The 14,658-nt window shown below is 35.6% G+C and overlaps 1 protein-coding gene across 1 annotated transcript in view; it reads left to right on the top strand.

Annotated features, from left to right (window-relative positions):
- LOC113231891 (membrane alanyl aminopeptidase-like) overlaps positions 1 to 6,481 on the top strand; it is a 12,569-nt gene extending 6,088 nt beyond the window's left edge. Inside the window, exons 10-13 of the mRNA XM_026466432.1 lie at positions 207 to 214; positions 594 to 761; positions 1,516 to 1,659; positions 6,161 to 6,481. Of these exons, the coding sequence (XP_026322217.1) occupies positions 207 to 214; positions 594 to 761; positions 1,516 to 1,659; positions 6,161 to 6,281 (441 nt within the window). The 3' untranslated portion in view covers positions 6,282 to 6,481. The remainder of the gene's footprint in view (positions 1 to 206; positions 215 to 593; positions 762 to 1,515; positions 1,660 to 6,160) is intronic.
- Positions 6,482 to 14,658: the final 8,177 nt, after the last annotated feature.

Here is a 14,658-nt window from a genome sequence, read left to right on the forward strand (position 1 = left end):
TTATTACTTAAAGAACATAATAAAAAGTGCAATAAGCTTTATAAATGGACTCATTAAAAAGCCACCAGGCGCTGAGCCAACAAAAATACACGAAGTTGTATAAATAATTCGTTTTCAAAGCGTATCTAACGATAATTTACGTTATGTCCTCACTTCCTAACCATAAATCATAATTGAAATCTACGTTCTTATATAAATGTTTTCAGTATACCAAGTCTTTTAAAATATTTAAAAACTAATAATGCTTTCCCGGGTACGACCTATTTGTCACAAACCAAATTTTGTGAAATAAACAATGCGAGGAAATGACAAAATATCCAAGACTAACGGGTCAACGTTAAATCGTCAACTCTATTGTATCAAACCAATACACTGTAAGGGTCAGTACAGTGTTATGTAACTTCATTACAAAAGGAATAAAGCGGCTGTTTATAAGGGAAAAGAAATTTATTCGTTTTTCAATAAAAATAGATTTTCTACAAATTAAAATTATAATAGCTTGATAAAATTCTTTAAGATATAATGTAACATGTCTGAAGCGTCTTTCCTTCAAACAAAATATATTTAATTAGAAATGCCACATTTCTTCCCAGAATTACACCAAGTCTGAGGCCAGTAGCTTATTGCCAAGGTCTACGAAGCGGAGATGGTGAGGACTACGAATTCTTATGGAAACGTATGGCGACCACTAACGTAGCTAATGAAGCACGTGTTATTGCTGATGCCCTCAGCTGTACTACAAACGAGGAAAAATTGAAGGCGTAAGTGTACCTACTAACAAATTTACATAGATTTAATATATAAAATTACTTTTTTTTGCATATCAAGTGACAGGACGAACAAGTCGTGCTCTTTGTGTTAGGTATCACGCCTGTCTAGAACGTTGCACTCAGATTTTTAAATCACAAACATCCAAGGATACTGCCTTTGCAACCGTCACTCTGAGACATAAGTTGACAAGTCTCATGTGCCTGTAATTTCACCAGCACCTAAGGCTGCTACCTAAGGGTAAGCCCTTCAAAACCTGAATGCAGGTTACTGCATTCTGGTTTTGAATATTGCAGTTAGTCTAACTTACTCGTTCTCAAGGACTTATGTTTTGGATGTCGAAATTTCACCTAAGCACCTATCTAATAATGCACATACTCATAGCCGCGCACTAAACCCTGTATCTGTATCCTGTGCCATAGACACACAAATAGACAACCTCAAATTACACCCAAAGTGACGAGAGAAATAAATGTAGGCCATACAAATATTTCTCCCGGCCCGGGAATCCAACTCGGGACCTCTGCGTGGCAGTCCAGCATGGTAAACGTTCGGCCACGGAGGCAGTTGATCTATATTTACCAGAGGTATTCACCTCCCAGTACCCAGCAGCATATGAGTTGTTACAGTATGTGACTTGAAGGTTCGGTAATCACCCAAGGAAGAAAAATATCAACATGTACGTATATCTAGTCTGGGATGTTTAGTACTGTTAAGTAATTTCACCGTACAATTTTTCCATTTTAGTTTTCTAGTGTCAATGAAGGAGGAAGACAGTCCAATCAGAACCCAGGACCGCGATGTACCACTCAATGGTGTGCTCAGTTATTATGAGAACGTGCAGTTGGTTCTAGAAGAAGTAAAGAAGAATTTGGACCTTTGGAACGCAATGTACGTATAAGTTTTTGATAATAAATAAGTAACTTAAATAACGGCTGTTGTCCAAAAACACAACTTGGAATCATACGCCATAAGTACAGCACGTAGTTAAGACATTTCCTGGCGAGCGGTTTCTCGACCGAATATTTCAGTAGGTGACATTATCGCGATCTGTCAACGAGACTACCCACTTTTTGTCCGAACGCAAAATAATTAAAGATTTCTTAGGTTTTCGCGATTGTTACATATAGGAAATGAAACTATTTTTCCGGATTTAAATTACGTATATTTGTTTTTTCAAAGGTTCACAGTCAACCGTGACCATACGACCTGCCCGAAACGTTGGTTTGTTTGAAAAAAGAAATATACGCGATTTAAATCCGGAAAAATAGTTTCATTTCCTAATTGAAGATTGTTTAGATATTTACGAACAGTTACGTTGCCAAACTTCTCATTTTAAGTACTGTAACTAATTTTTTATAGATATCCGTCTATGCAATCACCGCTTGTCACCATTGCATCTGCTTTACGCACTGAAACTGAAATCAATGAAGTAAGTATAATTAATTATACTTATCAGAATAGGCTTCAACATAGAACATTTAAAATTTATTTGAGCATATGTCCTGTAAAGCTTCAAATTTATCGAAATCTACAATCCGGTTGTGATACGCTTGACTTCTTCTTCTCACATTAGATACCTATTGTATATAACTAGGCTGAATATAGATTGAAGCGGAGCAGTTGTTTTTGTTTCGCTTTTCTTATTTTTCTTTTTTCAATGTTCTGCATATTTGCACAAAATTTTCAATTCAATATTTTCACATAAGTTTAATAAATTTCGTGACCTTTTATCTCAAATGCCTCAGTTCAGATATCGAAATCCATGGGCTTTATCACGATCTGTACCATTGTATTACTTATCCTAGTTTCAAATTTCATGAGGAACGGTCGAATAACTCCATTGAAATAAAAAAAAAATATTCCTAGATTGTGCAATTTGAGTGTGTGCCATGACAGCTTCGCTTGCTTCACTTCTTGCGCTTCGATTACGTGAATAGTTCCAGAAATAAATAGAACAGAGGTTATAATGAGTACATGCAATTAGTATTCGCAGAAAGCCTGTTGACATAAGTCCTCGATCGGCGCCATTAGCATTGTGGACAGGGCTCGTCAAACAAGGGCTTTGTAACGAGCCAGACTGTTTGATTTCGATCATTAGGGTCAGGCAATTAGTTCAGACATATTGGATGATAGTTCAGGGAATAATAGCGAGGTTCGATAAAAAAGATTAAGACTTAACCGCGTACCGACAACGAGGTGTAGATTGTCCAGTCATTGACCGACCTGAAAAGGGTGGCATGGTTACGTCTCGATGAGAAATGCTAAAGAAGAAATCTAAAAGACAAACATAATATGTAAAAAAAAAACAAACGACAATAGGAGATTGAGTCTTTTACCATTGCGTGATTTTCAGCATTCTAAAGCAATGTGTAAAAACATCTAAATTAAAATTAATTTTGGACGTAAGTCCTTTACCTCTTACCTACTATATAGGAATGTAGATTATTATGCCATAGAGATAATGATTTTGTTCATTACGTAATTTCACCTTAATTCCTTGACCTAGACTATATAGGTGTAACGTAATGAAAATGCGCTGGCACGATTCCAAATCGAAACTGCCTGGCCTTGGGGTTAGATCTTTATTCATTTCCTATGTTACGCATGAACACTGAATCTAGTATTCTAAACAAGTCGTTGCTAAAATAATATGCAGCGACATTATCTACGCTTTGTATGGCACAACGGAAAATATTATGTTTATATAGTAAAGCAAGACTATTGGATTTTTTGAGGGTATTTATAAGGATGAAATAAAGATTTTTGTGATAATAAAAATATATATATAATTAACACCTTGTGGTGCACTTTTATGGCACCGTGAAAAATATTATGTTTTTCATGGAAAAACAAGACTTGGTTTTTTAGAGTATTTAAACCTGAAATAAATATTTAGGTGTTATTAATAATTATTGTTACAAATGAGAAAATTTCGTTTAAAACATTTATTTCAATATTAGATACATCGTTGGTTTTGAGGGCATTTATTGAATGTGTCCTCATATCCAAGGTGGCAGTTGGTGGCAGCTAAAATTAAGTGATATAAGTAAACAGTGGTCGATGGCGATAAAAAGATATAGCTTTAAATTTAAATATTGGTCTTAAATTAAGCATTCTTTAAATAAGAAATATTAAAAAGATACAATCTTTTCTATATTATGCGTACCGACAAGATAACATTTTTAGGCATTATAAAAAACACAAGTATTGCAAATTTCTATTCAATTTAATTTAAAATTAACCTTAAAAATACAGTTTTTGCGCAACAACAGCTATGTCTGCATCGAATATGTTTAGTCTTGTATGTCTACGTAATGTACAATTTGTTTGGCAATTTGTTTTTATAGTTGTTGTATAAGGAGTGTATAGTGTTGTATGTATAATGTAAAATTTGTTTAGATAAATGTTCATACAATATACTTTTTTTCCGCCAATGCAGCACTTTGCGCCGTGAAACTGATATAGGTATATAAAGGTGTTAATTGTGTGCAATTTTCAGAATGGATATCCTTACAGTTTTGTCCTGTTTCTCTATCAGCCCCCCTGTCCGTCGTTATGTCTGTGTGTTACTGGCTTTGTACTCTTTTGTTTGTCCACTGTCATGAGATTTATATTATAGGACATATTCATCTATACAGGTTTACTTCGCTTTGTCAAAATAGCACGGATATAATTTGTACGTTAAATGTGGAGTTAATACGCGTGATCTATCGATAGGCAGATAGTATAGAGTTCAAAAACTTTGATAGCGCCGAAGTTTTTGAACTCTATAAGAAGAAGATAGTTTTTTATTCATATTTCAACTAGTGTTTTGTTGTCCTCGATCAATACCTTCCATGTAGACAGTAAATGGTATCTATTCGGGTATGGATAGTAATATACATAGTTACTTTTCTAAATAATTGGTATGGTTAACAGCAATTATATTTTCGGTAATTCGCTACATGACGAGAGTCTAAATTTATTTGACTAATTTGTTAGATAGACCTAAATATCAGCTTTATTTAGTCAAGGTTAATTCAACTTACGTTAATTGTTACATTCATTTAATGACAAAAAAACAATTATGATATTACTACTAATGATATTACGCTTTTTAAGTAGAAGTTCGGTTATTCACTTAAAAGCTGGATAGACACCACCGCTCTATCTCTACGACAAAGCAGTATTGCTGTGTTGTGTTTTTATTACGCACACAGTCATAGTCCCGCACTAGGGAGACTGGGGACTACATCAGATTTTACTTTCATACAAAAATAAAAATATTGAAATAGAGCGTTGTACACTATAATAACTCTATGGGGTGACAAAAGAATGCGCTAGCATAAATACTAGTCCGATGCAAAACGTAGTAGCGGGGTGGGGGTCGTCGGGGAGTGTCAGGTAGTACAAAAAAAATTAAAAGTTTCTTTTTGGTAATTTTATTGTTTTGTAAAAAGTCATGGAATAAAAGTTGTTGTTTATAATGTTAGTAAGTAATAACATTCCTGTGAGGTTGTTAGTATTTTACAAATAACCCTGCGTAGCATAGAGGGTATAATGTTTATAGAAATAGATGTACACATTATCTATTTCTATAGACATTACACCCTCTATGGAAACAAACTTTTTATTTGGTTCGTGTGAAAAACAAATATGCACAATTTAAAAAATAGTTTTATTTCCAATGTGTAACAATCGTGAAAACTTAGTAACTTTTTTTATAATATCAAGTGACGGGGCGAACAAGTCGTGCGACTGATTGTAAGTTACACACAGATCTTTGAATCGCAAAGATCTGAGGCGGATTGCGACTACGCCCGTCACCCTGAGACATAACTTGACAAGTCCAAGGTGACTGTAATTTCATCACACTGAAACACAGTAATGCTGACATTACTGCTTGGCGGCAGAAATAGATATAGTGCCAGTACTTCCCTGGACGAACTCTTTCACAAGGAGCTCTACTAATACTTTTTTGTGTGAATGTTACGCGATTTCGATTATTCTTCTTTAGTTGAAAAAGAGGTGCCTCTAAATTTATTATCATTACTAAATTAAATTTAAAGAAAATATTTCACCTCTAAGGGTGCCCGGTGGTAATGCAAGCACTACACTGCGTTTCGGTTTTGAAGCGTAAGGGTGCTGGTGAAATTACAGGCGCATGGTACTTGTCAATTTATGTCTCAGGGTGACAGGCTCAGTGGCAGCGCCTGTCAGATCATTGTGATTTATAGCTTTGAGCGGCACTGCAGTTGTTATGGACAGGCGTTTGGTTACGACCAGGTGCACGACTTGTTCATCCTATCACTTGGGAAAGAAAAATCACACGAATTGAGAAAAAAGGTAGTAATCATGTGTGCTTGATCAATTGATGTTATTCTAAAGTTAATACATTTTTTCGTTTCAGTTCGAAGACTGGGTATTATCTTGTAACAAATGCTCAACAGAAGCACGAAATGCGGCGCGTGATGCCCTTTCAGTGTCTCGTAACATCGCTACGTGGGCAGCCGGTCACAACGAAGATGTGATATCAACTTTAAATAACAACGCCATGTTTATAGCACCATCAATTAACTTACTTACGCTTGCTTTATTTTTTATTACTTTCTACAAGTATTAGTCCACTTACACCTGGAAGTGTGTTTTTATGGTAAAAAAATCGCGTCAATAGGAATTATAGCTTCTTTCTCATAATAACCTTTGTATTATCAGCCTTCAATTCGTCACAACCCCTTGAGACACACGGCGTCTGTAACGATCATGGTACTGTAGTGCCCTAGTGCCACACGATATCACTAATGCGTAGCTGTGTTTTCACCCACCATTTAAAAAAATATTAAAAATATATATAGGAGTGCTTACACACGGCGAATTTTAGCAGCGATGCAAACGCGCGACTGCATCGATACAAAGGCGCGATTGCACCGATGCAAACGCGCAATTGCATCGATGTAATCGCCTATAAATTCCAAGTGTAGCGATGTAATCACACGTTTGTATATACTTGTGCTTGCATCGCGTTTCGCTGTATCGCGTATCGCTGGTTAAAATCGCGCGCGTCTGTAAACGTAGACGATTAGCTACTGCATCGCGTTTGTACCGCTGCTAAATGCGCCGTGTGTAATCGCTCTAAAAGTTTTTAAAAACTTAAAATATATCAAATTGTTAAAACCTTTTAAATAAAAAAAATGAAATTATTGAGAAAAACATTGTTTTTAATCAAAATTTTAAGCGACACTGTGTGTCTCTAGGATGCTTCACGGATTAAGATTTGTACCTCAATAATTTGTGTCCTACTTGCAGTAATAAAATGGACTTTAAGAAAAGGATTAAATGTGTAAAATTAAATTCGTTTACCCACTGCCGGTTCGCTTAGAGTAGTGATTGACGTCATTCATGAAACCTACCGTAGTCATACGAGTTCCAACAGATATTTTGCAGTTGTAATGCAGTGATAACGTTGGGATCTAATGGTCGTGCAGTTGCCTGATTTGTATCCAAATAGCACTACATTCACAAAATAGAAATGCAGTCGGAATACCACTAGTGTGACTATGCACTAACCTCCAACATACATGTTAACATTCTTTCATGTTAAATAATAATATAATTATATATTTTTATATAGACGGATAGCGAAAGCTTTCAGTGGTTTATATAGTGTTAGGTAAAAGTACAAAATGTAATTAAGATTATATATTATACAAAATTATATTATATATTACATATTATATAAAATCCACTAAAATATTTATAAACGTCTACAATATAGCTTTAATTAAATGTTACTGTACGTTCCTTTTATCTCTTGAAAATGTGTAATTTAATGTGTATAAAAAAATCGTTTCGTACATGAAAAAGTACAGTAAACACTTGACAAAAACATAACACACTTTTTAACATTATTAAAAAAAACCAAAACTATGCACGTAGGCGATCCCCTATTGTCCAAAGACGATAGCTGCATTGTGCCCACGCGCACGTTTTAGTTCAATGGACTCAAGTAAAGAGCTATTTAATTCAAACAAAAAAAATGTATAAGGTATACTGTAACTAACAAAGACTGATCCCGATTTTTGCCTTAAATGTGACGTTTTTGTTAGAATATTTACGGTTAAATTATTATGAGATAGTCAAGGTGTGAATTTTGAAATTAGTATTTCTATATCCACACCGTAAATATATTTTTAAGTGGATTTTTTATCACGTCAATGGACGGGACGAATAAGTGGTGCGCCTACCGGTAAGCGATACATCTACCCATAAGGGTTACTAGTGCTAATTAGAACTTGAAATCGCAAAGATTGGAGGGGTACTGCCACAGCATCTGTCAGCCTGAGACATTAAAGTTGACGAGTGCCGCTCACTAATACCTTTACCTTTAAAAATCAGGACCTCTATTCAGAACTCTCCGATATTTTAACCAAACTTTTTGATTGGCTACCAAGCTATTCAGAACGTTCGAGTTAAATGTTCGATTCGGATTCGGATACGATATCGTTATCCAACAGCGTTTACGGATTTAGTCGGTGAAATCGATAATAAGAAAAATGAAAATCCCTTTATATGCATTTTTAAGTCTTTAATGTCGTAAAATCTAAGAATGCATTAGTTTTGCATTAAAATAAAATAATAAAATTGAACAAAATCCAGACTTTATTAAAAATAATTACACATTTCCATATTAAATTCTTACTTTGTAAACAATGGGACGTTCGGTAACTTTCTATAATAGTGTTCTGAATAACGTTTGTAGCCCTTGCCGGTCGAAAAATGCGAGTTATCGTACGTGTGTGACGTCATACGGGTTCGGTTTCGAATACGACAGTTTGACATTCGATTCGGTTATTGTGAATAAAAATTAAAAGAAATCATACGTTATCTTGAATCGGTCGACAACAGAGTTATCGTAAGGTTCTGAATCGACTTGCTGAACGCAATTCACTTACTCGTTGCTCACATCACGCTAGCAGTACTTCTCTGGACGAACTCCGTTTCGTCGTCGTTTGAATTGAACTGCCTCCGTGGCCGAACGGTTACCATGCCGGACTGCCACGCAGAGGTCCCAGGTTCGATTCCCGGGCCGGGAGAAATATTTCTATGGCCTACATTTATTTCTCTCGTGAGTTTGGGTGTAATTTGTGGTTGCCTATGTGTGTCCATGGCACCCGTGACACAAGGTTTCCCTAGTGCGGGGCTATGTCGAGTGTGTGCGTTATTATTATTATTATTATTATTATTAATTTGACACTTAAGGCAATCTCCGATTGAGGCGATGCCAATCTTGTCAAATTTAATGTTACCAAAACGCGTCTTTTCTCCACTAAACGGAGTTCCTTTCACCTGACTCCGACTTTTCGTGATATATCCATACCGATAGCCGACCGTCTTCTTCCGTCTTCTGCTTGGAATGGACCTGTCGTCCTATAGAGACATTGAATCCAAGGCCAAAAATGCAGCCAAGAACCTTGGCATCCTTTCCAAGATGAGGCGATACTTCTCACCGGGACAGTTGCTTCAGCTGTACCAAGCACAAGTCCGGTCGTGTATGGAGTACTGTTGTCACTTATGGGATAGCTCAGCTAAATACCAACTGGCCACTCTGGATTCAATAGAGAAGCGTGCTAAGAGGCTTATTTCAAATGTAACTTAAAATAATCTTAAAATAAATCCCTCTCGTTGGTGCTGACTGAAAACCAGCGCCTAGATAAGTGGCTTATTATGCTGAGTCAGCGCCCTTTCTCTGCTATGACCAATAATTTTATGTGTTTACTTTTGTGTTTAATCTGTATTTGTATCATATTAATGAATGAAGTGTTTATCTATCAATTAAGGTTGGCAGAGACCATGAATCTACGCTTGCTACCATTCTGGTACATTTCCTTCGCTTTTTGACTATTCTCTATTCTGTACTAGTACAATATATACTACACGGTTTTATAATAAGACGATTGATCGAGTAGGTGTGTTCATGGTCGCCGGGTTTCAATACTATATTGTTGTCAATCAATTCAAAATATCTTTATTTCATAGATAAGCAAATTACGCACTGTGAAATTGATAGAACACTACTACTTAAATCTGAAACTCTTGGGGTTACTCTTTGTAGAAGAGATTGCTTCACATTTAACATTTGAAATATTTATTTTAAATATCATAGAAAATAGCATGAAAGAGCTAAACGGATATGATTGTCATCCTAGTTCGCAGAAGCTGCATAATAAAAATTGTAAACCCAGTATTACAAATTTTGAATATTCACAGGAATATTTTTAAAGAAGCGTATACACTTCTTTTTCTTTTATGGTAGGTAATGTATAAAAGAATTTGTTTTATAGACTTGTGAAGTTTATTTTTGTTCCTCGTATTTGAAATTACGTTTATCAATATTTTTCGTGACAAATATTCTATTATCTTTAACCTAAATTACGTTTTCAGAAATGTACTGTGATAACCTAACTTCCGCCTTCTTCTTTCCATCATCGGGTTAGACGTAGGCTGAGGTCCACCCCTATGTTGTGGATATTCCAAGCGTAATGTTTCGCACGAAGCGTTATGCTTCCATGAATTTATATACATAGAACGGCTATGGAGTGGAATACTCCACACATTTTTTTTATAATAGCGGGACGAACAAGTCGTGTGCTTAATCACGAGCTACACGCCTGTCCATAACAGTTGCAATGCGACTCAGAGCTTTAAATCGCAAAGATCTGAGGGACACTGCCACTGCGCCCGTTACTCTGAGACATAACTTGACAAGTCCCATATGCCGGTAATTCCACAAGCACGCACACAGTTATGCTCACATTACTGCTTGGCGGCAGAAATAGGTAAGGTGGCAGTACTATTCTGGACGAACTCTTTCAAAATATACGTAGACAGGGTCAGATGGGGTAAGAAGAACACCGTGGAAGAGAGACATGAAGCCTTAACTCATTTTTTATTTTTTATTTATTGGTGTCAACACATTTAGCACTGTAGTCTCTCAGTTGATAAACCAGACAAACAAATTAGTTTAAACAATTTTAAAGAGATGTCGCTACGATGCTCCTAATTCAAAATTCGGAAGAAGCAAATTTGACAGTTATGAAATCTTGGGAATATGAGATATGCGATGACTTTTCCTCTTACCCCATCTTTTGGGGGGAAAGTAACGCTAACACAATTTGAACATTGTTGGCAATATTGTATTGAATTTAGCGTAATGATTGTTGAAACATGTAAAGATGATAAACAAAATCAAGTTTAGTGTAGGTACATCGAAATTCTTATCCTCTTTGCAAATTTAAAACCTCTTATGTGTCATTTTGGTTGACAAGAAGTTTTGTAAATATTTGGAAAGCGTATTCAAAGATACTGAAACATTTTTGCTATACATTTTTTTATTGTTTATCCAAATAAAAGAATAGAACAAAAACACTCCAAAAATACCAGGAAAATCTTACAGAAGAAACTTCTTTCATTTTCTATGATAGTTACTTTTAACCGTCTTTTAACACATATGAGATATTAAATTTGCAACGACGTTATAAGACTTTTTACGTTCTTTCTAGACTAAAGAGGTGGGTGTTAACATCTACACACCCGCCTCTTCAGAGTCTTCGAAACTATGGACGTTGCAACACGTCCGAAACGTCGAGGTAAATAAAATATCGTATTCGAAACTCGGAACTAGTAGAGGAGAAGCTGCAGATCCTTGAACACCACCGTAGAGTTGCCAGCTTATCGGTATTGTACAGGACATATCACGGAGAGTGCGCGATGGAATTGTATAATTTGATTCCGCCTTCCTCTTTCCATCATCGGGAGACTAGACGTGGGCAGCGATTCCACCCCTATGTTGTCGATATTCTCCGAATTGGCTAGAAGCGTTTCACTTTTACATTTATATGGTGAGCGGCTAGGGAGTGGAATTCCTTACCTGCAGACTTGTTCCCCGAACGCTATAACTTGGACCTTTTCAAGGCAAGAGTTTTATTTAGGTGTGTATGCTACATCCTCAATCTCATCGTCACTTTCCATCAGATGAGGTGGAGGTCCAATGCGCCCTTTTTTTATATAAAAAAAGAACTCTTCACAAGAAGCTCTACTCCTACTTTCAAAAACGTGTGTGTCATCAGCTTACACGCATCCACTGATGAACATAAACCTTCTCTTGAGCACGCAACTCTCCCGGTCCTGGATATCTACTCCCGTTACCTGTCCGACAGCCATCCGAAACAACACTGTCAAATAAGTAACACTCGACCAGATCAAAAGGCAAAATCAAGTATGAAGCTTCGTTCGCAACATGCATCTTTTATTTAGTCGAGTATTACTTATTTACTTTGCCTTTATACACGGCTGCCTTTCGTGGTAGCTTCCGTTTTGCTGCCACGAAATGTTGGAACGACATTCCACCACTAATAAAAAATTGCAAATCTGTTGTCTCCTTCAAAGCATCTTTTAAGAAATTTTAATTATTTTCGCAGGTAACTAACTACACTGGCAGTCGTGCTGTGCTTTCTACATTTTACTGTTAGTTTTTATATACCAACCACATACACATGAGACCACAATACACGCACAATCAGCTTTGGTTTTATCACATCCAACCTACTCTACACGTACACCCATTTTTATAGTATTATTTTTTACTTTTTGAATTGCATTTAAGCCTTGATTTACGCCTAGATAAGTCTATTGTATTTTTTTTTGTTTTATTATTATTATTTTTATTATTTTATCTGCTCGGACAAAGCGACATCGTCATCCTTGTTATATAATCGGCTTCACTGAAAACCAGTGTAACAAGGTGTTTTCACACGTCTTGTTACAAAAAGCTCAGTGGAGACCATGTTGGTAACTTTTAAATCTAATTATTTTATTTTGTATTTATCATAACATTATTTTATTTTTGTTATCATTCTGTTATATATATTTTGTCATAAGTTTACCAAATAAACTACTTTTCTTTCTTCTTTCTTTCTTTCATTTGACAGTGTTTGTTCCGGATGGATGTCGAATGGAGAACGGGAGCAGTCCTTTTAAGGTCGTTCATCCATCTTGCCGGACGGCATCCTACACTACATTTTCCTTGACGTAAAAAATGTATCATATCATCATATCATTTATTGCTTTATGTGATACAAAAGGTCTTAAAGCTATTATTACATTCCAACATAAATCCTGTAAGGGCACTGCAATTAACTTACTTCACTATAGTAATATTAATACTAATGTTAATACTAAATATAACTTCTAAAAAATCAACTTACTATACTATACACATAATATCATGTACTTTTACTATCGAAATACTCCTCAGTTTGAGAGCAAGTAGCTTGTTAGTGCATTTGCGAACACGCAATTATTTTCAATGTTTCTTATTCTAAAAGGTATTTTGTTATAAACTTTTATTGCCATATTGTATGCACCCGAGCTAACAATTTCTAAATTTGTAAAAGATCCAATCAATTTGTTTCGCGTTCTCAAATTAGCTACATAAGGATTATCACTTTCTTATCCAAATAAGTGCCTGTATTTTCTTACAAACTTACTAATTTCAAATACATATATTGATGTCAAAATGTTACGTTATCTACTCTGTGTATTGCAATATCTAATAATTGAATATGGTTAATTCGTTTCATGGTAAAAGTGTTTAAGTAGGTATAGTTAATATCAGTTCAGTGAGCCGTCACAATAGGACCTGTACAGAGCCCAAAACGTTAGATTATTTTTTAAAATAAATACCTAATCGCGATTTAGATCCGAAAAGTATAATTTAATTTCATCAATATAAAATTTTCGATTTCAAAATAAGTTGACATGACTCTTGAAAAATGGTTTCAATATTATTTATTTAAATTAAATAATCAACTTTAATAGCATTACATCCGAATGGGGAAGATACCATCATCATCATCATCATCAACCCATTTATATGTCTGGGCACGGGTCTCCTTTCAGACGAGGGTTTAGGCCATAGTCCGCCACACTGGGCCAATGCGGGTTGGGGACTTCACACGTTTTCCGAGGTTTCATTACGATGTTTTCCTTCACCGAAAAGCTCATGATAAATTTAAAATTAAATTTCGCACATAAATTCCGAGAAACTCAGAGGTGCGAGCCCGGATTCGAACCTACGACCTTTTGCTTGAGAGGCAGTAGGTCAAACCATTACGCTACCACGGCTATAAGGTATTTATATTAGAATTTATTAATGGGAAGATACCACCCATTAATAAATTCGCTTACCGCGCACGATTTGTTCGTTCCGTCACATATTTTCTTTTTTCATAAAAGAAAAAAGAAAAGACGAGGCCTAGGATATTACCAAAAAAAAATTAGATGTTCTTTGTAGTTTGGTCGAGAAGGTAACATAACAAACAGCTCATTTAGGAACGGTCTTTATAGTAAACGTTTTTTGTATAATGAGTGGAATCAACCACCTTCGGGCTTAATGCAATAAAAACTCTTTAAAATCATTAAGGTTTCCTCCTGTACAATCACTGTATTGTATTTCAATAAGAGTTTATTTTTATATTGCAATATAAATCGAAATGTTTTGGTAATGATTATTCATCGAACTTCACCAAAGTCAAAGTTCTATTTTGCGAACTCAACAATGTAAACATAAACACAAGTCTCGGACCACTCATCACAGTATACAACTTCACTAATATAGAGCACCTGTGTATCCAGCAGTTAACGACCCACGACACGGTATAACTTTGTTTTAATATATTCAAGAGAGATCGAAACATGAACTAAAACAGAGGCCAAGTTAATTTGGTCGTTCTGTCTAGAGCCAAGTTTCGATCTCTCCAATACGAAAAGCGATTCCGCGACCGTCGCGAACGGACGTACGCAAGCACGATAATAAAACGGCGAAATTTCTCAAACTTAGAATTTGCAGAA

This window comes from Hyposmocoma kahamanoa, unplaced genomic scaffold, assembly GCF_003589595.1.
Source record: "Hyposmocoma kahamanoa isolate Upper Pololo Valley unplaced genomic scaffold, ASM358959v1 66, whole genome shotgun sequence".
Taxonomy (NCBI): domain Eukaryota; kingdom Metazoa; phylum Arthropoda; class Insecta; order Lepidoptera; family Cosmopterigidae; genus Hyposmocoma; species Hyposmocoma kahamanoa.